Source organism: Armigeres subalbatus, chromosome 3 (assembly GCF_024139115.2).
Source record: "Armigeres subalbatus isolate Guangzhou_Male chromosome 3, GZ_Asu_2, whole genome shotgun sequence".
NCBI lineage: Eukaryota > Metazoa > Arthropoda > Insecta > Diptera > Culicidae > Armigeres > Armigeres subalbatus.
In genome coordinates, this window is record NC_085141.1 from 219,941,663 (window position 1) to 219,968,442 (window position 26,780).

The window sequence follows — 26,780 nt, forward strand, 5'->3', positions numbered from 1 at the left end:
TGGCACAAATTTCATTGGTGCGAGATCTGCGCTGAAAGAACTGTTCCAGTAGTTGCAGAAGGAAGACACCCAAAAGAAGATCTTTGAAAATTGTCAAGCGAAGCGAAGATCAAATGGAAGTCAATCCCCCCAAAAGCCTCACACTTCGGGGGACTTTAGGGAATCGGGATGAAAGTGTGAAACCAGTGCCGAAAAATGTTTACCAGACCACCTTCTAACGCTTTCCGGACTATCCACCCTGTTATGACAGATAGAAGTAATCCTCAACTCGAGACCATTATATTCCCTATCTAACGACCTGAAACTGGAAGCTTTAATTCGTGACCATTAGATCATCAATCTTCTGCTATTTGTTAATCCTGAGGTTTCTGTGGATGGTATTAAGAAAAATCGTTTATCCAACTGGCAGCACAATTAACAGCTTCGAAAACATTTTTGGAAATGATGATCGAGAGAGTATCTCAGCGAGCTTCAAGTGCGAGAAAAATAAACCAAGCAGAAGGTGAACCTGAAACTAGGTATGATTGTTGAGCTGAAAAAATGATAATTTGCCCCCACAATGTTGGACTCTGGGGCCAATGGTGACAGTCCATCCTGGAATGGATAGCCTGGTAAAAGTGGTGGAATTTAAAACTAACAATGGGGCCGACCGGATTAACCAATCCGCGACGACGAACAGAAGCTTCTTTTGAAACATCGTACGAGTAACAGCAGCAGCAGAAGTAGAATCCACTTTCTGGCAGCAAAGAGTTTAAGATAAGGAAAAGAAGATAATGAATCGTTTAACCCTTTCGGGACAGATGGGTCTTATATACCCAACATTTAAGATTGGCTGTGCAAAATTACAGAAGAGAGCTACTGTCTTCAGCAAAAATGTTCATCAGGATGTCGGCTTCACAGGAAAAATATCGGAGGTCAAGATTGACTATACCCTGAAGATCCAGATATCCGAAACATTGGGAACATTTCGCTTCTGAGACCATGCAGATGAATCCTATACCACATCGTTTGATATATTGTAAATACTCCATCAAGATTGGTCATCCTGATCGTTGAGACAGTGATCAATTTTCAGGAATACGAGACGCTCAAGGTACTTTAAAACGTTCTCGAATTCAACCTTAAGTATCTACCGGCTCAACCAAGGCTTTTTGCAATGTCCTCAACATCGATATGTTCTTCTTCTTATTGGCATTACACCCTACACAGGGATAGAGCCGCCTCGCAGCTTAGTGTTCATTAGGCACTTCCACAGTTATTAACTGCGAGGTTTCTAAGCCAGGTTACCATTTTTGCATTCGTATTATCGTGAGGCTAGCACGATGATACTTTTATGCTCAGGGAAATCGAGACAATTTCCAATCCGAAAATTGCCTAGACCGGCACCGGGAATCGAACCCAGCCATCCTCAGCGTGGTTTTGCTTTGCAGCCGCGCGTCTTACTGCACGGCTATAAGGAGGGCCCTTGATCGATATGTATTCAATCTGTTTTAAAGAGAGAGACAAGAGAGACAGGAACACCGTCTTCAACCAGAGGTCGTACAGATTGAACACTTAACACCTAGCATGAGACAACGGACAGGACACATAACACCCAGTGGACCAGTGGAGAATTTTCACGAAAAGTTTCCTTCTTACCGGGGCGGGAATCGAACCCACGCTCCCTAGCACATGCGTTTAGACGATTGACGTCGCTAACCGCACGGTCTCGAAGCCCATGATATGCGCCCAATGTAAATTCAATTTTCTTGAATACGAGATGTTCAAGGTTCTCCAAAGCGTTCTTGAGTTCAACCCAAGTTATGTACCAGATCAACCAAGGCCTTTGCAATGTTCTCATCTTCGGCATATACCCAATCCGGTCCAATAGGCATATGCGCATAATGTTAATCCAATTTTCTTAAATACGAGGTGGTGCTCCAAGACGTTCTTGATTTCAGTTCAAAGTATGAACCAGGTCAATCATGATTTTTGCATCGTCCTCATCGTCAGTATGTACCCAATCCAGTCCAAAAACCATATGACCATAATTTCCACGAACATAAGATGTCCGATGTCCTACAAAATGATCTTGAGTTAAGATCAAGATATTTACCAGATGCATAATAACTAAGGAGGTGTTTGTATCGAGCAATGTCCACTCGAATGGGACTGTGGACTTTTTTGTTGGGACGTAGAAGTCATATAAGCTCAATGGATCTATTGGGATATCATATGATTCATATCTAACATCATTCATAAGTTGGGTCATTTAAAAGGTCAAATGATCTAAGCTCCAGGACGTTTCGAAGAACCAAAAAGGGTCTGTAATACAGTCGACCCTCGATATGTAATACAGTTAATATCTAGATGTGAAACAAAAGTTCCTTGGAAAATTGTTTGAAAGGATTATCAGAGTTTTCAAGAAAATATTTTAATATGGCTTTAGGCTTTATTTATTTGCATGAGCCGATATCGAGTCTTAGAACATTGGCTCATGGGGGTCCACTGTAGGTTGTACAAGAAATGAGTGAAAGCAAAACGTTTTACCGTTTTACCGTTATACCGGGATTCGCACAGCCGTGCCGCAGTAAATATGTTTTTTGTCGAGATTTCTGTCAAAGTTGCTTAAAATCTGCAAATAATTTGTCGAAAATCAGCTAACAAACGCAATTTTTGCCGGAATTTCAGCTTTTTCACGGCTATGGGGATTTTTGCCAATGTGATGGAATGGAATTTGGTGAACGGAAACATCATTCAGGACTTCGTTTGATTGATTGTATAGATAACATGTTTTGAGCTCCAGGACGTTTTGGAGAACCAAACAGGCCTGTACTAGCTTGTAAAAGTAATAAGTAAAATCCCATCGGTTCAATGATGCACGGATACATCGTCCAGGGCTTGGTTGATCAGGTAGATTACAAATGCTGAACTCCAGGACGTTCTGGAAATCCGAAAATATCTGTACTGCCCATGATCGCATATTTGTAACATTTGCATTTCAGTTGATTTTGCCAATCCTCCCCACAAACTCAATCATTTCCAGCTTACCACAGATAAGGGAAGATCCATAAAGTACGTCACGCAAAAATTGGCGATTTTCAACCCTCTCTGCCCCCTTCGTCACACTTTTTGTATTTAACCGCTAAAATTTTTGTATGAATCGTCACGCTGCTCGAAACCCCTCCTCTCCCCTAGAAGTGTGACGTACTTTGTGGATGGCTTTATAAGCAAGATAGTAAAGCCTATTTTACTGTTGTGGGATTAGTTGCAGTAAATTGAGCTTTCTGAACGATTCACAGACTTTTTACAAAATGAACAAAAATGCGAGCGTTACAAATATGCGATCATGGTTCTCGTGTCGATTGTAAAAAAAGTAGTCGGAGTGAAATCCTACCAAATCCTAGCTCGATGAAACTGCTGTGATTTTTAGTGATACACGGATATGTCATTCAGGACCAGGGATGGGAAATATAAAATTAAAAAAAAATCGAGGATGATCAAAACTCACCCGCGATCTTACTTTTGAATTATCAAGTGATAAAAACTTGCCCGCGATTAAGAATCGTTTGAAAATCGTATCTTGATTTGAAGCATTTACCGTTACATTTTGATCTCTTTTTCCTTACTACCATGAAACCATAAAGTCAAATAGAAGATATAACGGGACTATTGATAATTAGCTGATATTGGTAAAGATTAATGTTTGAATGGAAATTCTGTGTTTATTATCGTTTGAGTACAAAATTTGAGAACAACTCGGTAACAACTCGCCTACTGTTTTCACGTGAAAAGTTTTCACATAAAAATTGCAATCATTATTCAGCACAACACTGTTCAGCACTTGGTTGATTGGGTAGATTGCGTGATCTGAACTCCAGGATGTTTTGCAGAATCAAAAAGGTCTCTAGTAGCTTTGAAAAGTAATGAGTGAAATCCAATCGGCTCAATGGACCTGCTGGGATGTTTAGCGCTGAACGGATACATCGTCCACAACTTGGTTGATCGGGTAGATCACGTGTTCTACACTCTAGGACGTTTTGAAGAACCTAAAAGGCCTGTAGTAGCTTATAACAGAAATAAGTGACATTCTATCAGCTCGACGGACCTGCTGAGATGTTAAGCGATGCACGGATACATCGTTCAGGACTTGATTGATCGGGTGTTTTGAACTCCAGGTCGTTTTGCAGACCCTGAAATAGTTTACGTTTATTCAAAACTCTTACAATTTATGTCTTATGAGATTCTCAGCTCAGAACTTATTGTTACTAGAAATTTTTCCTAATACATTCGAGGATATGTACTCCAGAACAATTTGGACAGCACCCCGAACAAAAACATTTTAACGCTTTTTTGGTTATATCTATACTAGTTTTTGGCAGGATCTAGTAAAAACCCCAAATTCGCACTTTTAATCGCCGTAAAGAAACGTCCTGAAAGGGTCCTTAGAGTCGTCATGAAAGGGTTGAAGCTGTTCCACTCTTTTCTCAAAGTTAATCCAAATAATAAGACTTTTTGAAGGCTAACAAAGAGTTAGTTTGAAGCAGTTTCGGTTGCTGCTAGCCGGAGTGCTAGTCCAACCCCCCAAGCAGCACAAATTGTTTCACTACTTAACCTACGGAAACATCATACGATTGCAGTAAAATTGCAATATTGTTGCAAAATACTACAGCGGAAAAAATAAAATAAAAATATAAAACTGGATTCAATTTATGGATCTTGTGATTGATAGTCCTTCACTCTACCATTCAACACTTCGAGGGACTGCATGTTGACTCGCCATAAAAAAACATACGATTATGAAGTTTTGTACTCGGGTTTTCTGTTACTTGATTGCACCATCACAGGAAAAATTGTAAGTAACGTTGAACGATGCTAAATTAAACATGAAGACACATTCAACTTATCTGCTACTTAATTTAAACAACAATTAAATTTTGAAAGACGCATTGAAGTTACATGGTAAACAAAATGCAACTTAATGATTTTGTTTCGTGTTTGCAACATGAAGTGCAGTATTCTTTATTTGTTTGTTTCCAAATGTCAAACACGTACAGCATTGCAATTTTAATGAAACATTGATCACAATTCGAACGTTTTTGACGTTTTGATGCAACTTTTTCGTGCTTTGATATTTTTCCAATGCCTTCAATGAAACTGAATAGAAACAAGGTGCCTTCAGGAAGATATTGCTTGTGCCACTTGGGTCAATCACCAAAGAAACCAAGGATCCTGATCCTACCCGTGCGGTTCCCGAGAGTAATACAAACATCCACCAAGGGAAATCGGCTGCCATACTCGGCTGCTGCCATGACGGAGAACGAACGTTAAAAAAAAGTATACACGGAAGAAAAAAAGTACCCAAAATTGAGTACTTTTAAACTTACTTTTGAGTTATTTTTTCTCTTCGTGTTCATCCACTCTTTCTTTTGTTGTCAAAAACAAAAGAGCCAAACAATCCAACGACGCCAGTTCAATACGGGAAGCCAATTTTGAGTTTTATTACCTGAGGTCGAAATTGAGTGAATTAAACTTAAATTTGGGTCAATAAATTTTGCGTTGGGTACTTTTTTTACATGGGACTAAAGGCAAACTACTTCGACCCTACTTACTCAATTTTGGCTTCCCGTACGGATGTTCGAGGTTGGGTGAATTAAACTCACTATTGGGTAGTTTATTTCTTCCGTGTAACCGAAACAACCAGAGAGGAGGAATAAGCAGCCTCCCAACGAAACGTCGCTGTCGTAAGGAAAAATCTAACGATGGAGATGGATGGTCGGAAAGCGTATAGGTTTCTGGATACACTGTAAAGGGAATCTGGTTCTAATGTAGATGCGGCTCATATGAAAATCATTACAACGTACAAAACGGTCGAACCAGTTGGCAGAGGACTTGTAGTCCTGATAGTGCTGTAGTGTGATAGTGCTTCTGAAAGTAAAGTATTTGAAGGATAGTTGATCTCCGTCGTATAACGCAGTACATAAAAGGTGCACTGATGAAAGACATCCACCACCTTCAAGATAAATCGGAACCACGAAGCCTGAAGGAAGTGTTAGCTACACAAGGTTATGCACAACAGTATAGCGAGGGCTACCATGAAATATTTACTCCGGACACTACGCAGACTACAGTGCGCATGTTTTTGGCGGTGGAGTCCCTGCGGAGCCTAACTCTACGCGGGATTCCAAAAAAGCAGCATAGAAGAATACGTTGCGTACTTGACTGGTAGTGTAGACCGCGCACTGTTGTCCTTCTAACATCAGCTAGAGTGAGGAGTGGCGTCCTGTTAGCCTGCCTAGACATCCTAGGTGGGATTTGACAGTGGGCTATGTCAAACTTCCAAACAAAGCGAGCATGTGCCGCTAAGAGCATACTAGCCCAGTCCTGTTGTGGTGTGGGACTATAAGCAAATATGACCCGATTCGAGCATCTGTTCACCAAAGAGGTACGACATCAACAGCGTCTATTCCGGCATCCAGCGGCTGAATAAGAAATGCTATTTCCGCTATCTAAGATGGCAGTCCTATCCTGGAGGATAGGCTAACATCCTACTTTTCCAGAAACTTAACAAGCCGTTGTAGTAATCATCGAAGAAAGATGAAGAACAGATAACGGCAACGACTTTTGGCATGAAACAAAGAACACGGAATTGTTTCAGCGTTAAGCTCAGCAAGGTAAGCTAGCACAACTCGCCAGCAAGGCGCGGCGCAAGATCTCAGAATTCTGGAACTGAGTCTAGGCCATTGGTCAAACTTTGGAGAACACAAACTACCGTTGGGATATTTGTTGTTATATTTGAGGGAATAAAATGGAAATCAATTAATGAGAGAAATCATTGTCAGATCCTTAACACGGGCTAGGAACCTTATACGATTATCCAATGTTATGCGCCGACCGTTGCTGCCGAGTTAAAGAAGAAGGAGAATTTTTACTGTTAATTGAATGCCGTCGTGGAGTGTCGAAGGGTGGTATCAGGACGTACTATGAGTGTCTCATGGGGACTCTACGACACTACTCATAATTCCATTACCCTGAACGCCATTACCCCGAAAGAATCACTACCCGAATGGGACACTGCCCCGAATGAGCCAGTACCCATAATTAGTCATTATTTCAAGTTTATTCTTCATTTCACTCAATAAACGCGTTGATTCTAAGAGAGCATTGTCTTCTCAGTTCGGCTTACACCGGGCAAACGCGTTCATTCATAGAAGGTATTTTCTACTGTCTGCTTTGAACCGATGATGCATTGATTTAAAGAAGGCATCACCTCCTCTGTATGCAAACCCGTGCATTTATAAAAGATTTTGTCTTCTATCTGCCTTATTCCGGGCAGACGTGTTGATTTGAAGAGGTATTATATATTCTGTTTGCCTTATACCGGGCAGACGCGTTGATTTAAAGAAGGCATTATTTCTTCTTTTTATCTCATTCCGAATAGACGCGTTCATTTGACGAAGGCAACAAATCCTCTATTCGAATTATACCGGTCAAACGGATTCATTAAACCCTCCCTTCTCACGATTTTTTTAAAGAAGGAAAAATGCTAGAACAAAGGTTATTTTCCGAATAGTGGAAAATGAAAAAAAAGTTTAATTATGAATCAATAGTTACTTGAATGTTTTCAATACTTCCACTATTTTTGAACACAAAATATAGTTTTCTTAACAAAAGAAACTTATCCAAAGAAACTATAAAGCTTAATATTGCATTATGCTGTTGAAAAAAATTGATGAATGTTGGAAGCTACCATGGGAAGGAAAGGGTTAATAAGGGCATTATTTCCTCTATTTGCTTCATGCCGGACAGAAGCGTTAATTGCAAGAAAGCATTATCTCCTATCAGTGGCGTAGCCAGAAAATTGGTCTGGGGGGGGGGGTTTTCTGAACATTTTTTTTTTCGAAAAAAAAAATTCTTCCCAAAATTTTGTCTCTGGGGGGGGGGGGGTTTTGTACCCAAAACCACCCCCGTGGCTACGCCACTGTCTCCTATCTCAGACAATAGCACTTTCCCAGATAATAATGGCATAGAATGACAGTCCAACTTAATTACACGTAAATAAAAAAGTTGGTTAACCAGAATGTTTATTGCGTTTCTCAAAGTAACTCTAAGTAGTTTATTTTTTTATGCTTTGCAAATATTTTCATTTTGCAATTAATGTATCGAAATATTTTCGATGTAATGGCCTTTCGGGTAATGGATTTCAGGGTAGTGTCCCATTCGGGGTAATGGCTTTCGGAGTACTGTACCATTCGGGATAATGGAACTCGGGTTACCGTCATTCGGGGTTGTGGGGCCTGTCATGGGACGTCATGGTATTGGAAAAATGAGTGAGAACGGTTAGCTGTTTGCAGAATTCTGTGGAAATAACGACATGGTGATTGGAGGATCGCTCTTTCCCCATCGACCAGTGCACAAAGTTACGTGGGTCTTTCGTGATGGATATACTGAAAATCAAATCAACCTCATCAGCAGAAATTGAAGAGCCTTTTTGAACTCCGGAATAAACGCAGTGTTGACAACGCTTCTGACCATTACCTTCCAATTGGCGAGATCCGATCACGCATTGCTCGGATTCAGCAGCGGGAGGAGAGGCTCGAACGGCGATCCAACACACGCCGACTAGAAGGTTGTGTTGGAAGGGAGCTAGGCATTCCGCAAAAAGGGTAGATTACTGATACAACAGCACCTGAATGGCGATATGGCAGACCACGGTGGCGGTATGGTAATTAACCTAGGAGCACGCGCACAGGACTTGCGACTTCCGGCTCCGAATCTCCAGGAAATCCAGGAGGAGATCAGCCAGCTGAAAAACAACAAAGCCCCTGGAGTTGACCAACTACCAGGAGAGCTGTTTAAACACGGTGGTGAGGCACTGGCTAGAGCGCTGCACTGGGTGATTACCAAGGTTTGGGAGGATGAGGCTCTGCCGCAGGAGTGGATTGAAGGTGTCGTAAGTCCCATCTACAAAAAGGGCGATAAGCTGGATTGTAGCAACTACCGCGCAATCACATTGCTGAACGCCGCCTACAAGGTACTCTCCCAAACTTTATGCCGCCGACCAATTGCAAGAGAGTTCGTGGGGCAATACCAGGCGGGATTTATGGGTGAACGCTCTACCACAGACCAGATGTTCGCCGTACGTCAGGTATTGCAGAAATGCCGCGAATACAACCTGCCCACACATCATCTATTTATCGGCTTCAAAGCCGCATATGATACAATCGATCGGGACCAGCTACGGCAGCTAGTTCACGAAAATGGATTTCCGGATAAACTGATACGGTTGATCAAGGCGACGATGGATCGGGTGATGTGCGTAGTTTGAGTTTCAGGGGCATTCTCGAGTCCCTTCGATGCGCAGAGGGTTACGGCAAGGTGATGGTCTTTGATAGACCAAGGGTGCGACACATTCCTGGCATCGACTTCGAAGCCGCTTCACTGCAGAAGATTGAAGCAGTCATCCGAAGCATGAAATGCAACAAGGTTCTTAGGGTCGATCGCAGAATTGCTCAAAGGTGACTTCAAGCTATCTGCGCAAATGTTACATCATCTATTCTGCAATATCTGGGGAACCTCGATACATCAGAAAATAGGCACGACGGTAGCAAGTAGGATTTTGCCTCAGTAAATCATGTGTTGACTATATTGTTACTCTCCGTATCATCTTGGAGCATGCTGCAGGTCAACGAATTCTAAGAGTTCCTCCATTTGGTATGATGATGATGTTGCTCTACCAGCGCAATGGCGCTCTGATATGCAGAGTAAACGGAACGACCTGGCCGAACGGTCGTCTACGGTGGGTCTCATTATCAAATTGAACATGACAAAATCGTTGGATGTCAACACAAACAACCCCTCCAAAATTACGGTAGCCGGGCAAGCAGTGGAGAAGGTCAAAAACATTCAATATCTCGGCAGCCAGTCAGCGTCGGACGGCGGAACCAAGATCGACATAGGCGCACGGATCAAGATGGCTAGGATTGCTTTTGCGGTTTTACCAAATATATGGAGATCCAGTCAGATTATTCAAAGCACCAAATTTCGAATATTTAACTCTAACGTGAAATCTGTGTTGTTGTACGCTAGTGAGACGTGGTGTGTATCAGGGCCTGGTGAACTCCCAGTTGGATCTCGAATGCTGAGCTGCATCCACGATGCCATCAAAAGCCAATATTTAAAAAAAATCAAGAGCGTAGGTACATGGAGTTGTGTCGGCAACTCATGAGGAAAGATCGTTTACGAAATTCGCAAGTACACGCTGGACTGGAATCCGGCAGGATATCGCAGCAGAAGCAGACCTTGGAGTTCATGGCGACGAAGTCTTAACAAAGAAATGAAAAAAGTCGATAGAAACATAAACAGTGATATTTACCGAATGTTTAAATCTAAAATCAATTTAATATATGTCCATTATTTGAATTGAAAAGTTGTGCTGGAATTCAAAAGTTCCTCAATATATCTGTAGGAACTAAATCGAATCTCTTGACTTCGAAATCTTGGGTCCCGGAGTTATTTTTCGATTTTTCTACCAAATGTCCACAATATCAAAAAAAAAATCAGTACTGTTATACGAAAATAGTGAAAACCTGAAAAAGAAAACCGTGTATATCGCAGATGCGTTCCCTCATGCTGTTATGGTCATTAGTGCCCGCCCGAGCAGAAGAAGTTTACCTCGTTTTGCCTTACGGTTTGTCCTAAGCTTAGAAGTAGATGCGCCGCCTCTTCGTTGTTGTTGGTGCTACTGCTACTACTGCTGCTGTTGCTGTTCTGATGATGGTGACTGCCCGGTGAAGGGGGAATGGTACCCATCCCCAGTGCGGACCCAGGCCCTAGCGGGCCTTGCGATCCGGTCGTGTTGGTCGCCGACGGCGGCATAATAGGCGGCGTTGTGGTTTGTACTTGCGGTGGGGAGTCGTAGCTCCAGACCATGGTCCGGACACCGCACGACTCGCCCATGATGACTGTCGGAGTGTTGCGCGGTGGCGTTTGCGAGGCGATGGGACTGGGACTTTGATGGTGCTGCGGGGATTGCTGGGGGGACATTTGGCTTCGTAGCGGTGGCAGCGGACCGCCGATCACTTCAGGTTTGACGCCGTTGATACGCTGCTGACCACCAGGCCAGACGTTTATCCTATGATTCATACCCGGTGGTTGCTGTTGCATGAGATTTGGTATTTGTGCTTCATTTTTTACACGAAATAATATGGCAGCGTCCCGCATGGGATGTCGTATCTGCATGGCGGGATTAAGCGGAGATGTATTGGGGCTGACTTGTATAGGACTTGGTAACCGCTGGTTGTTTGGTGATAGTTGCATAACTTGGTTCGTCATTGGGTTCTGACCAGGTGCTTGCCGTTCACGCTTGATGATGATGTGCGGCGATTGCCCCATATTGGTGGAACCTACATGAACGGGACTTTGCTGCCTGTTCTGATGTTGTTGACTTGGGGACATCGGTGGCTGCATTGGAGACGTACTGTTGCAGATTTGAACAGGACTGCTCGGTGGTTGCCTTTGGTGATTAGCGGGACCAGCCATTGAAACAGGTGGCATGTTCACAATTGTGTGACTCTGTCCAGGTAACGATCGTTCACGTTTGACATACATCTGCTGCTGTGGGCTAGGAATCATCTGGATGTTCTGCTGCCGGAGTTGACTGCCAGGCAACAATGGCATGTTGGGGTTTTGGTTCACTATCGTGTATTGGGGCATGCGTTCCTTTTTTATCCGAATTTGCTGTTGCATAGCTTGCAGCATCTGTTGTTGGGCGATATGCTGCTGCTGTTGTTGGATATTTGAATTGTTTGACGATGATTGACTAGATGAGAATTTGGACATGCCACCGATGGGGGGCTGCTGAAACATTTGAAGCTGAACGGGTTGATTTGGCGACACACCAGATATTGATGACGATGAGTTTGTAGATGACGACGAAGATGAAGGTGATGACGACGTTGAACTCTGCGGTGTCGATGTAAGTCTATTAGGCTCTTCGTTCTTATTACTACCGGCGTTGCTATTACTACCGTTACAATTATTACTACTAATAGTGCTACTGCTGTTGGTGTTGTTGGTGGCATTTGCTAATTGATTAATTGACGGCGGCGCTTGTTTCCGCATCCCTAGCGTTACCAGCGTCGTCGGTTGATCTGGCTTTATTCGCGATGGGGTTACAAGCACGGTCACATGTTGCTGCTGTTGATGATGGGCAGCGCCAACAGAGCTACTACTACTGCTGCTTCCAGCGTTGCTGTTCGCATTGTAGTGTTGCTGCAGCAGTTGAATGGAATTCATTAGCGCTAAATTATGGCTGTTTGGCGGACTCGAAGACCGGGGACGCTCATCCGCCACCGAACGTATCACACTAGCGCCCCCACCGCAATTGGAGGAATTAGGATGTGCACCCGGCGTACTACCACCGGGGTCTGAAGGTTTCAGTCTCGAAGGAGGACGTTCATCAATCAACAAACCCGGAGAGTCGGGCGACGCCCTTTCGCTTTCGCCATCTTCTTCCTTCAACAGACCACCATCATGGTCTAACTTTGGTGACGTCAAACAGTCGTTGTTGTTATTATTGTTATTAGTTAACGTGTTGTTATTTTCCATATTGTGGCTACGATGATGATGATGGTGGTGGTGATGGTGGTAGGGGTGACTGGCAGGGTGCTGGGGATGATGGTGATGATTTGCAGCAGCCGTCGGAGCTGATGAACCATCGTCATGTTCGGTGGGGTCATCTAGCTCCAATTGGCCTGCCGGCTGCTGCTGATCGCACATCTTCGGTGACAGAGGCTGCAAAAGGTCGGGTGACGAAGTGCTGGTATCCGCTATGGACTCCCCATCGCTGCTACATCTTGAGTCAACTTTTCTTCGTTTCAGCTTCAAATCTTGGAAAAGGCTCATTTTATCGAGCTCGCTGTAGGGTCCACGGCTCAGGGTCATAATTCCTGTAGGAGAAGGGGTAGAGAAAAAGAGGTATTCGTTAGTTGAGCACTTTCAACGGCATATTATTGGAGCTTAGTATTATTGAAAGGCGGAAGTGTAGCACCATTAACTCGTTAGAATGATTTTCATCGTCACGCGTTTATTGACATTTGATAAGACATGGAGTGATTATCCTCAATGCCAAGCGTAGTAAAAGGTTACCCGGCCGCAATGCATCTTTTGCACAATTATTCACAATATATTGCGATTATAATGGACTCGCAATGAGGTTGATTATAAAGACCATTTTGAATGCAGTGCACGATCGAAAGGCGCTGATGGGTTAATCTATGAGTTAACTCGCATGGTCGTCTAGCGAACAGAGAACTATTAATCAATTTCGCACTCTCTATTCGCTTTAAGATTGTGCGCATATATGTACTGGATTCTATCCCATTTGATGTTCGGAATTAGGTTCAAAGACATGATCAAGTAATGACAAATAAGATGTCGGTGATTTTGACAAAGCATTTTATAACACTGCGCGATACACTGGCGTTGTAGCGATTACTGTTATTTGCCTCGAGGATTCTATGACTAACTCAGTTAAGGTATCACAACTAAATGATCAATAGTTCTATTTTAATTCACTAGAGTATATGTTCCATTATTCATAACATTCTCCTATATCAATAACATTCGTAAATTGGACAATTTCAGTTTGATCCGTGTTAATGCCTCACCGCTAAAAATCACATCAATGAGAAACCAGCAGTCTGCACTCCAAATATTTGTTATTGGTTTTTACCCAGGAATGCCTATTGAATTTTGGATTTGGATTGCCATCCAACAGCTAAACACCAATAAATCAGCTGGTAAGGATGCTATCGGAGCTGAGCTCATCAAGATGGGCCCGGAAAAGCCGGGGTACGATTTTCAACAGATCCAGTCAATTTATTTGTTTCGCGGATGACATGGACATTGTCGGCCGAACATTTGCAAAGGTGGCAGAACTGTACACCCGCCTGAAACGTGAAGCAACAAAAGTTGGACTGGTGGTGAATGCGTCAAAGACAAAGTACATGCTTGTGGGCGGAACCGAGCGCGACAGGGCCCGCCTGGGAAGCAGTGTTGCAATAGACGGGGATACCTTCGAGGTGGTCGAGAAATTCATCTACCTCGGATCCTTGCTAACGGCTGATAGCAATGTTAGTCGTGAAATACGAAGGCGCATCATCTGTGGAAGTCGGGCCTACTAAGGGCTCCAGAAGACACTGCGATCAAAAAAGATTCACCACCGCACCAAATGTGTCATGTACAAGACGCTAATAAGACCGATTGTCCTCTACGGACATGAAACATGGATAATGCTCGAGGAGCACTTGCAAGCACTCGGAGTATTCGAGAGATGGGTGCTTAGGACTGCTGGACAGCAACCCTGCAAAGATGGTGTTCGCTTCCGATCCGGCAGGTACGATACAGCGTGGAGCGCAGCGAGCGAGATGGGCAGACCAGGTGCAAAACGACTTGGCGAGCGTGGGGCGTATTCGAGGATGGAGAGATGCGGCCTCGAACCGTGTATTGTGGCGTCAAATTGTTGATTCAGTGTTATCGGTTTAGATGTAGACCAAATAAATGAAATGAATGCTATCAATATCGTTTTAACTTGCAGTGATGGTGATACTGAACAACTTTGCCTTCACGTTATTTTTGGTTCCATCAACATCTGTCTCTAAAACGCTTCTGTACGATGAAACTTTATCTGTTTCAAGCTTAGGATGTAAACTGATTGCTTATTGTAAAATATTCGGTTATTTTTAAATTGTTCTTATTTTTGAAAGATTCTCACTTTTTATGTGGTAGGCTTTGATGGTCTTTCGACTTTAGAAAGGTAATAACCTAAAGCGGTGACGACTTTAAAAATTTGGTGTGGCCCTGGTGAGGCAAGTTCTCGATCCACTTAAAATCTGGATTCTTTGTTACACCGCTCCTAGATCCGTTATCGAGCCTTTTGATAGCAGATTGCCTGGGTAACTTTCGGTGGTGCAGTGGTGTAATCTCTGTTACGATCATTAACATTAAAAACGTGAGAGATGGGAGCCGAAAAAAATGTACCCAGGATTTGACAAGCGATTTGCTGCTACAGACGAAGAAATGTGAAGTTTTCGTTACAAATATGTCTATAAGCTCGAAGCTCTACATGGAGAAATAGCCGAAAAAATAAATTCTACCATTACTCATACAACAGTCCTTTATTTTTTTTGGCCAGATTTTTTTCTAGCTGGAACTTCAGAAGAAAGACATCTCAGTGATAGCGTGACAATAGGTTGGATTTCGTCGATAAAACCTTGACCCACAAGCTGCCCCAATTTCTGTCCAGTCGAGAAATATTGGGCAATAATTGAGCAGGAGCTGTGAAAGACTGGAAGAGTAGCTCGAGATAATGCTGAATAAGGAAATGGGAAGAAAATGCCCGCAAGTTGGACAGATTGTTAAAAAAACACGCGAGCTGATTAAAAAAAGTTCGTTACTTTATTAGAACACAACGGAATCAGACTGTTTATATTTTTTCCTGAGAAACCTTCATTTCCTCAATTGAACTGTCTTAATTCATTAAAATAATTCCAAGAAAGAAATTATTTTTTACCTCCAGATATTAACGGCAACGCAGAATCGCTGGACAAAACACGATTTACTACAGTAAAAGCTGCGTATTCCTGAATTGCAGATACCTAAAGCCAATCAGCCAGCTTATGAAATCAGTAAGTTTCGCTCGATCATCCTCATTTTCTACTTCCTTGTTAGATAGAGATTTCCCAAGGAAAGTAAATCACTGTGGTGTCATCGGTAAAACTACAGTCTAGAACTGGACACAGGACACAGGTTATCCTCGGTTAGTCGTTGACTACCTTCTGCAAAAAAAGAAAATAAGTTCATTGGATAGGAGACAATTCCTAAACAAATATGTCAGCCATGCACATCGATTTACCAATGGATCTATGCCTTGAGCCGATGTCATAATGTTCAACAATATTTGTCTCAATCTTTGATGTTCGGTCTCTACTTCCGAACCTGTACATTTTTAATACGATCTGATTCAGTGAATGCAGAATCAGAACGTCATTATCCAAGTATTTACATTTAAGAATGCTTTTTGATTAGGATTCCAGGTATTCCTTTGACATGATTTCGGTAGATCAATTGATCTGAACTGATCTCGAAACAAATTTGGAGAACCCAGCACATCTGTTGTAGACAAATTTGAATTGAAAATCATACGAATGGTAAATTTTGCTCATATTGAAGTTGTTAAATCTAAATTTCTCAGGTTTTGCGTAACAGCCTCCTTGTTTCTGCCGATACAGCAAAAATAAAAGAGCTTCCCTAGAAACATAGATAATCAGCAAAATAGATGAAGCTAGTCTACCGTAGAAGAATTGTGAGAATAGTTAAGACGAAGCCCGAGAACCATCTGTTTGAACTTGTAATTGCATGATTTCCTGATCGCGGTATTCGACATGATGTCAAAAAAAAAAACTTCAGGCAAGTAATAAGGTCCTTGATTCTCTCAATGCACAGACGAGATGGAGTTTGCATAGAATCGTAATAAGCGGATAGACCAATGCACCATGCGTCTCCATATGCTCATATGCTTATACTTATACGAACACGAATGTTTTTATTCCTACCTACTCTGCCTTCTAGGAAACTTGTATTTCTCTGAAAAAAAAAAAACTAATGGGGACAAATACCTAAATATCGAAATCACTAAGTATTCAATTATTCTAACTTTTATGCTGACAAACCATGCTAATGATTTCATCGTAAACCAAGCGACGAACTCTAAGCTATTTCGAGACCAAACAATCTCGATTTTGTTTTTCATTCAATCAATTATTTATCGATTATATTATTATATCAACTTGTTTTTGAATCTCAATTAACTTTTATTGTTGAAACGATACTATCTAAAGTTTAAAATATTTTTTTATGTTTATTGCGTTGGAGAGAGGGTCAGTATGAATCAATCCCAATTATTTCATGTACTTCATTGGTTCTCTTATGATCCTTAACATCTTTCTCAATTTAGTTGCAGTTCTTGAAACTTAATATACCTAGTCCTATATTCTGAGGTTGGTGAATTGGTAGATATTGAAGGGACCATCGAGTTAGGGAGGTATCGAGATAGGGAATAAATTTAGATTTGGCTGAATGCCGTTTGGGCGAATAGTTAAAATTTGTTTCTTTATTAAGTGAAGTAAGAAGTGAGATGTTGGAAAGGAATAGTGAATAGCGAGAACTAGGAGTGAGAAATGAGATGTTTGAACTGAGTACAGAGTAGTGAGAAGAGAGTACTAAAAAACGGAAATGAGTATTTAGTAGTGAGATGTGTCAGCAGAGTGGCGTAGCCACGAGGGGAAGTGGGGGTCTTTGGAATTAGACATTAAACCAACCCAGAGACAACATTTTTACAAGAAAAAAATTGTTAGAATCCTCTCAAGATAAAAAGTTAGAAATAGAACTTAAAGTACATATATAGATCATTTTTATTTTCAAACCAAACCAATTTTCAGACTACGCCACTGGTTCAGTAACATGTGAGCAGTGGAAAATGAGAACTGAATTGTGAAAAGTGAGATGTGATATTTGCGAAGTGAGAAGTAGGATGTGAGTAGTGAGGTAAACAGAAGCAAGTAAGTAAGTAAGAGATGATAAATGGGAAGTACGATGCGAGATGTTAAGTAGTGAAAAGTTAGTGGAGAGATGTAAGACAGAAGAAGGAAGAAAAGAAAAAAGCAAAAAAATAGAATGAATTTTGTTTTTTAACTTCCGTTCTTCGTTCTCACAACTCACTTCTTACTCTTCATTTTTCTCTTCTCACTATTTACTTCTTACTTCTCTCTTCGCACATCTCGCTTCTCACTTCCTCACTACTCGTTTCTCACTACATGTCGGACTCGATTATCCGGAGTATCGATTTTGTTTTCACTCCGGATAATTGTATCACCAGAAAAAAAATTAAATCTGCAATTGAATAACGAAAATCTTATGTTTTATTTTGTTTGTAGTATGAAATTATTTAGCAAAACATACTGATTAATCCACTTAACGGTATCGGTTACTTTTTGGTGTATTATGGAAAATGGTATTTTTGCTAGATATAACTTCTGAGTCCATAGTCCGATCCAGCCAATTTTCAATATGAAATGATAGGACAGGATTCCCATTTCGATGCAACTTGTTTTTTGAGAATGAGTGCTAAAAATATCTGGACTATTTACGTGCTTTTTATGCAAAAAAATATATTTTGGTCATTATTTCTGATCTTAAAGTTTGATCTAGGCAATTTTCAAATGAAAGCAATGAAACTTTTGAGTCCATTGTCCAATCCCCTCAATTGTAAATACGAAACCATATAAAGGCTCCCCCCGACTTAAGGCTCAAGGAAAGTTGGGCAAAGAAAACAGCTTTCTGAATGATTCACCACCGGCGGTGTGTCATCTGTCTCTTTCCGTCCTTCGGAAAATTGTGATTGTGTCAGTGCAACACCGGACAATATCACAAACACTAATTAAAAAAATACAGATTTATGTAGTGGTGTGTTGCCCCTTGTCATTCCCCCTTAAGCGATTTCATCACCGCAATGGCGACAACTAGTCGCCCCGATTCTATCGTTGGGTCCATTTACGCCTTCGCACCAACGGCGACAGGATTGCATTCGCCAAGCGATAGAATCGCGTCGCAATTGTTTGGTCACGTGTGTTTTGGGGAACCCTAATAGGATTTCCCATACAACTATTTGCAAGCAAATCCGATGAGGATAAGTGCCAAAACATGGGTTAGATTTTGTGCACTCAAACACACAGATATCACATCAATTCGCTATATATAATACTATGGATCTCCAAGCCGAGCCATCTAAAATATGTTTTGGGGCGAACATCTAGCCTTTCGGTACACTTCATGTTCGAGAAAGACAAAACTTGGTCTTGAGAATAAAAAATTTGACAATAATCCGAACATAAAATAACCATTTACAGGTCGTTGTAATGCATACTTAGTGACTGTTGTGTTTCCGTTTGTTGCTGGAGATTTTCCCATGGAAATTGATAAGAGCTTCCGTGTAGTTTCAAAAATATTCACGGTGGAAACTCAAAAGAAACTTTCGCTGAAATTCAGAAGAAATTTCAGAAAAAAGAAAATAAATTGCTAGTGAGAATTCATTAAAAAAATACAAGAAATTCAGACGAACTTTTGAATAGGAAATAGGAGGATTTTTTCCTGGAAATTTAACCTTCTGCCTGTGCTCAAAAAAATTTACGTTGTCTGTGCTCTGGAGTCAAATTGACCCCAAATTGAAATTGCTATAACTTTTTTAATGTTTGGCCGATTTTAGATTTTTGGGACTGATTCGAAAGATAATTTAATCATCTTTCAGGTCATTATCAAAGATTGACTATTGGTGGGCTGGTACATCGCGGGGAGGGGTTTTAGTGAACAAGGGTACAAAAACAGTGATTTTTCATGACTGTTTTAGTTATATCCGAAAATCCTACCCATTTTGAACTGCACCTTTTTAAAAAAGGTTATGCAGGAAGGCGTGTGCTTTGGCATGAGGCATTGATAAGTTTAGAACCTGGCCGCCAGGTGGTGGTATATTTGAATTCATTATTTTAGACTACTCAAGTAATTCCGATATATAGAATTGCACAAATTTAAAATTTGTTAAAATGGCGTCTTGATCAAAGGTCGTCTAGTGGGTCGTCTTTGGTAACGACCTGAAAGGTTTCAAATTGGGGTCAATTTGACCCCCGAGCACAGACAACGTAAGTTTTTTGAAAAAAGTACACTGTAGCGCATATTTTCAGGATTTTTCGAATGAATTTGCACCTAGGAGACAGATCTCGGCGAGTTTTATCAAACTACCAAAAATTAGGAGAATCGGTTGAAAACTAAAAAATGGCAGCCACTCAAAATGGCCTGGGGTCATATTGACCCCAGAGCACAGACAAAAGGTTAAAGGATCTTCCAATGGAAATTTGAAATATTTTTTCAGGCTTTTCAGAATAAAAAACTTTCTCACATATCACTTTTCACTTTTAACTTTTCACTTCGCACTACTTCTTCACACTTCGAATTTCTCATATCTAACTTTTCACTTCTCATTTCTTATTTCCCACTATTTCTTCTCACTTCTTACTTTGCACTTCTCTCTTCAAATTTCTCACTTCCAACCGAAGGGAAAGTAGTTACCTCCAATACATTTTTCAAATCAATATCTTCCATATAATGACATATTTACATATGAGTTTTCAGAACATTGTAAATTAATGTCCAAGTCGGGTGGTTAATCCCCGGAATATAGGCAATTCACTTTGATTGAACCACTTCTTATTATTAACTTTACATTTCTTATTATTCATTTCTCGCTTCTCACTTCTCATTTTCACTTCTCGCTTATGTCTCACTTCTTATTTATCTCTTACCACTTAGCACTTCTTACTTTTAACTATTCACTTCTCACTACAACTTCGCTTTTCAAATTTCTCACTGCTAACTTCTAATTTCTCATTTCTCACTTCATTTCAAATGTTTCACTTCTCACTTTTAACTTTTACTTCTCATTATTCATTTCTCACTTCTCCGCACTACTCATTTTTCACTTTTCACTGATAACTTCTTACTTCTTATATCTCACTACTGACGTATTGTTTCTCACTTAAAACTTTTCTAACTTTTCACTTCTCACTTACTTCGCACTTCCAATTACACATTTCTCACTTCTCACTTCTAACTTATCACTTCTTACTTCTCATTTCTGACTTCTAATTTCTTATTTTCTCGTGATTTATATCGTGAATGTATCTGTTTCTGGCAACATTGAGTTAGCGAGGTGAAAAGGCATTGGAAAATTACTTTGAGTAAAAGAATAAGCGAGAGTAAGGGAGAGAGGGAAGTATTGGAGGGAACGCAGTATGCTAGGTTTAAGGGACTATGAATTTCATCGAGTGAGGAAGAATATCGAGTTACAGAACATTGTGTCCCGAGCAGCACAAGTCAGACTAAAATGGTTGCAGCAACTTGATAGTGACCAAATCTAGTCGCATATCCGTTGCAGTAATCTATGTGGGACATGTGTGCTACTTGGGTGTCGTACACTTATTACCTAAGCAATTTTTCTGGGTTTTTCGACCCCCCCCCCCCCCCCACATAAGATTTTTTTTCATACAAATGAATTTTTATTTATATGGAGCGTAAGATATTGACCGACCCCCTCCCCCCATAAGTGCTTACGTAATATGTGTACAGCCCCCATCGAGTTAGAAAGACTTCACTGTATTTTAACTTTTGTTGCTCATCCTGCTTTTAGTATGGCATCGTCACAGTGTCCCTAAGTCAAAATATTATTGCGTAAAAATCAGTATCTCTAAAATACCCACTACGTCAAAATATAAACTTCTATTTTTAATGCCAATTTTGGACATCTTTTTTAATGTAATTTCGGTGCCAGCGAAAGTGGTACATGTTACATTGAGTAAATTTTACAAGAGACGTATTTTTCTTAAAACTTTGAAAATAAAATTCAAATTTGCAATTTTCTACAACTCAACTGCACTAACGTGCTATGACTGATGTACCTAAAGGTAGTAATGAGAAATATGCAAAGTTTCTTGACAAATTTCAAGTTTTTTTTTGGAACAAAATGCACATGCACCACTATTAATGGGAACAAAATGGAACAGAAACCGAAAACCGACTTGAAATTAAAAATAGAGTTAAAATATGTTGCGAAAACATTTATGTTGTAAAATTTCCTTTTCAATAAGCTAATCTTAGTGGGCAGAACTGTACATGTACCACTTTTCCTGGCAACGAAATTGCCATTGTGATATATACCGGAAAATAAAAAGTGCATATCTCCAGATTTAGTTGTCAGAAATCACTTTTTCGTTATTCCCTTACTAGATCTTTACTAACAGAAGCCGTTGCACAGTGGTTCGCTCTAGAACAAAGGGTGGCCAAAACCTCAAAATGTCCCTAAAAGTTGGTTTTATGGTCGTATCATGGTATTTCGAGGCTATTTGTCACATACAGACTTGATCGTGGGTGTTGGAAGCATTACTTTGGTAATATATAGCCGTTTTTCGGCATCTCTGTGAATAGCGAATACTTCTATTTTACATTTAAATTCGGTTTTTGAAAACTGATCGTTACAGAGACGATCTCACATGCCATAAAACTAGTTAGTACTATTCCATTCAATTCCACAATTTGATTATTATTTTACAGATACGTATTTCGACTCCAACAGCAACGCCGTCTTCAGTGTTTCGTACTTGACTCAAGTGGTGGAATTAAAAAGAGTAGTATTAACTCGTCCAAGTAACACTCGGCAAGTGAAGATATTCCACAAAAAAACTCTAAATAGTTTTCCTATCACAATAATTGCTTGCTAAATATTGGCTGTTCATGTGCTAAGACTAGATAAAACAAAAGATGATCTATTTGTTTACAACGTAATAATATATTTTAAAAGGTCAGTGGACAGTGCTGCGAAACGTTGTTTCTTGACTAAAGTTACTGTTGTAGTAAATTCCATACAAACGTCAAACGGCTTGTGCTCTGTTCAATTACAATCAACTCTCAAAAATTTGAAAGACTATTGAAATAGCAAATGTTAAACGATAAACTAAAATTGAGAGAGTCTCGGATGCCAGGAACAGATTTTGGAAGTAAGACAATTCAATCTAATAATTAGAAAAGGGCATTTCTAAGGCTCTTGTGAACAAAAAATACGCATTTGTAAGGTTTCAATTAGAAACAGACCAAAAAATACTAGGCACATTTCATACAAAAACGTTTAAAAAGCAGCTTATCGTTACTTTTCGCAAAACAAAATAGTGATTAATAGAAAGCTATTGCTTTCAGCTTTGTAATGAGCATAGAATCATTATGTGCACTCATTGGCGCATATACTTTTGGATCACTTCAATCGAAAAAATGTAAGTATTTTAATTAAATTTGTATATAAAGTTAACTTAAGTTGACTTCTGTCACCTATATTTGACAAAATCATACTATTTAAGACCCTGATAATGAAGTCTTGAAATAATATTGGGGTTAGCGATGTAATTGAAGCCGTACGACGCTGATCTAAACGCATTGTCAAACAGCGTTTTCAATTAGAAATCAACACTCATGTTCAATTAAAAATGATGTAACAAAGTCAAAACTCAACAGAACTTCTTCAAATTTTGAATTTGAACCACATAAGTATCCTATAAAATGAGAAAAATATAATTCCGACCGAAATACGAATTTCGATTTTTGAGGTTTTGGCTGCCTTCGAACCATTGTGCGTTGGTATAAAAAACACAAAATCGACAAAAATTGTGTATGTACCACTTTCGCTGGCACCGGTTCATGTGATAAAATCAAGTAATTAGTAGCGAGTGTTCAAAGATTGTAATTTTCGTTCGCCTGGAATTGAACATAATTACCCATACTCGACCGGTACTTTGTAGCCAACTGCACTGGACAGGATCAGTTTGTCAGCTCGAAACGTTTATGTAACACGTTAAAGGGTACGTAAGACAAGGTCGTTCGAATGTCTTCATTGGGAATCCAAAGTCTGCAACGTCATGCTATTAGGTTTTGCTCGGAGATATCTAGATCTCAGAGCTCGCTTTTCTGACCGGGTAATTCCTCAAACGAAAATAGTTTCATTAATAAATCTGTTCACATAAAAATGGCTCTACGGACGCTGCAGAGGATACAAAGAAAACAATTTCAGACCGATAAATCGATATTATACTTGTGACACATATACGATACCAATATCACTGTACAGCATAAAATCATATGTCTGTCACCCAGAATCACGCTGGTATCACGATAGCACGATGATTTCCGTACCCTGCCCTTCGACCGTTGTATTGTACGAAACAGAACATAATTTGTTGTTTTGAAATGTCAAATACGCCGTTTGACATATGAAATAAAAACAAACATTTGCAAGCTGACTGAGTAAAATTCGTTTTTCTGCAATTCCGGATGATATTTTTCACAACATTAGCAAAATAATTATTCGTAAGCCCATTATTTGCTACAATTACGCTCTGAAGATGTCTTCCTATTGATTTTGCCAGTTCTTGGGTTGTTTCCGGGAAGATCTACCGTCACTTTTGCATGATATTCAATGGTTTGAGTTCTGTATCGTGTGATTTCGAACATTTTGTGCAAGGATCCCATGGGTTTTAATTGGAATGAGGTCTGGGGATTGCGAAGGATGCGGGATCTTTGATTTGCCATTAGCTCGGCAATTAGTCAGCATCTACTTTTTTAGATGGGAACCATTGTTGTACCGTTGTTTTGGACAAATTCGAAATTGGATCTATGACCCAATTGAACGGTGCTGGCTTTATCCTTCATAATGTCCAAATGAATTGAACGATCAGTGCCGTTTGCACTGAAATCACTCCAAACCATAGAATAGAGTGATTAACGTCCGCAGAAATAATTGCCCTGCGGAATATTTGCTAGAACTCGCATATTTCTATACGAAAAATTGGGAAACTATGACGCTTTCATATCGGTGAATGAACTGCTGACGCGAATCCACAATTTATTAAAAAAAATATGGGTTAATATTGTGTAATACTCATAAGAACTATAGTAACAGTTTATGATTTCTATACATTTTGATGAAAAATATGTTTTGGAAAGCGGTAGAATCAGTTTCAAAACAAGCTGTCAAATAGATACAACGATGGAAAGAAAAGATGTGTGTCATCTTTTCACTGTACTCGTACAGCGTGATATGAAAATCATTGTGCGGAAATCATATGTCTGTCGATAGTATTAAACGGCCCTTCAACGGTTCATTTGAAATGAACTTGATGTAAGGGCAAATGCACAATTCTGCACCGCTCAAACGTCAAAAGTTTTGTACACATTTTGCATTTCTAATCTAATCTGATCTGATCTCAAAACCTTCGGACACTTTCATAGAAAATCTGTTAATTGACGAATTTAGCTGTTACGTGCAGAGGCTAATGAAAACCAACATTTTATTTAAATGTTTTATGAAATTTTAATTTAAGCCACTCTCAATCATGTCCTAATGTTTGAAGGTATTATTGTTGACCAAAGCCAATTTCAAATTCTAACAATTGACAATCACAAAAAAAAAATAGAGTCTCCCGTCTAAAGGCGCACTTCATTTGTTCCGGAATTAAGCTCTTTCAAACAACCTCCAAAAACTGTTTAGCTTTTCTAATGTTCTATTTTCAGATAAACCCAAGAATTCCCATTGGAATCGAATTATAAGTAAAAAACCTAACTTAATTCACCGAGTAGTGATACTGCCTTTCTCGCGTTTAGCTAAGACACCCACCTTATATTGGTTTATATGGTTCGTTGTACCCTTTTCTTTATCATCACTTCTCGGTGTCTAACAATTTGTCATTCATAAATATTGTGTGTGAAAGGTAAAGGATTATTTAAGTTGTTTTATGTAGTCATGTAAATTTCTTAAAAGAAAATATGAAACAGATTTTGAACATATGCTGTCTCGATGTTCACATCGATGAGTCAGAAAACCTTCTACAACCGATCAACGTTGTGAACTTTGAAGAATGATAACAACCCTAACCTCGCCCCAACAATAATGTGCTGCACCGACACCACAACAGGAGAAGCTTGATCTGTCGACAACAATGCAGTTGGTACAAGATTCCGTTACATGATTTGTACTAAGTGTTCTGCTGAAATGTCTACAGGTAGTGACAACCGTCTACTAGTGGTTGTGTATACTTAAGAGCAAGTAAATTTGCACTTCTGTCTGCGGTGGCAATTTCCCTTTCTTGTTAGCGAATTTTACAACGCCTAACTAGCTCTACCTATATACATGTGCTTTAGAGGTATTTCCGAGTGCGGTTTTCAATGGCTCGTTCGCTATAGAACCCTAACCTACCGCAAACTTTAACCCACATTCACACACAGACATGGCGCATGTCTGGCGATTGTTGTTAGTAGATGATAGCCCGTTGCTGCTAGAAGTGGGAAAGGGAGAACGTTGCAAGGAGCTTCTCTGACCACATTGAAGTCGTAGGCTCTCTACACTGACTGACGGTGAATGTGTTTATTTTTAAATTTTTGCACTCTGTGCTGACTGGTTGATTGCCGGTCGGTAGGTTGTTGTTGTTGGTCGTAGAGGAACTCGGTGTGCGAAGTATGTGATGATGTTTTCGTTTCGACGTGCAGCAGTGTAAACATGGTCACGACTATTTGATAGATTACCGTTGTTCAGGAAAAACAGGAAGATTGTTGTAACTTATGTGTGGGAGTGATAGTTACGAAAAGAGGGGCGGGGTGACTTGATCCCTGGCAACCGTATTTATTCTGCAGGACGCTTTATGTGCTTTGACCGCCCTTAAGATTTTTTAATGGCTACGCAAAGATTGCACAACTTCTCCTAACAATGATTAAATGCTTTCATTTTTTACAGCATAAAGCCATAAATATGGTAAATGATTTGTACTGATAATAATGTCAACACTCCATCATAATTTTAAGGATATTTGGATTTTAGGATGTTTCCTCAATATGAGGACACTTGACCCCTCATTAGTCACCCACACAAAAATCTGTTGAATATTAAAAAAATATAAGTTTGTTACTACTAAGGATCAATCTCCCCGAATATGTTCAAATTCAATTACATTATGTATTTTTTAGATAGACTGTGCGAACAGACAGGGCCTAAGAATAGAGCCAGATTCAAACTTGTGGGGGCCCGGGGCCAAACATTTTTGGGGACCCCTGAATGTACCCAAATTTGTAAGCAATTGGTAAAACTAATTGGTTTTGGT

The 26,780-nt window shown here is 40.1% G+C and overlaps 1 protein-coding gene across 2 annotated transcripts in view; it reads right to left on the reverse strand.

Annotated features, from left to right (window-relative positions):
* Positions 1 to 26,780, reverse strand: part of LOC134220037 (hormone receptor 4) — a 112,480-nt gene that overhangs the window by 31,392 nt on the left and 54,308 nt on the right. For both annotated transcript variants that reach the window (XM_062698980.1, XM_062698981.1), the window contains exon 2: positions 10,654 to 12,929. In XM_062698980.1, the coding sequence (XP_062554964.1) occupies positions 10,654 to 12,929 (2,276 nt within the window). The remainder of the gene's footprint in view (positions 1 to 10,653; positions 12,930 to 26,780) is intronic.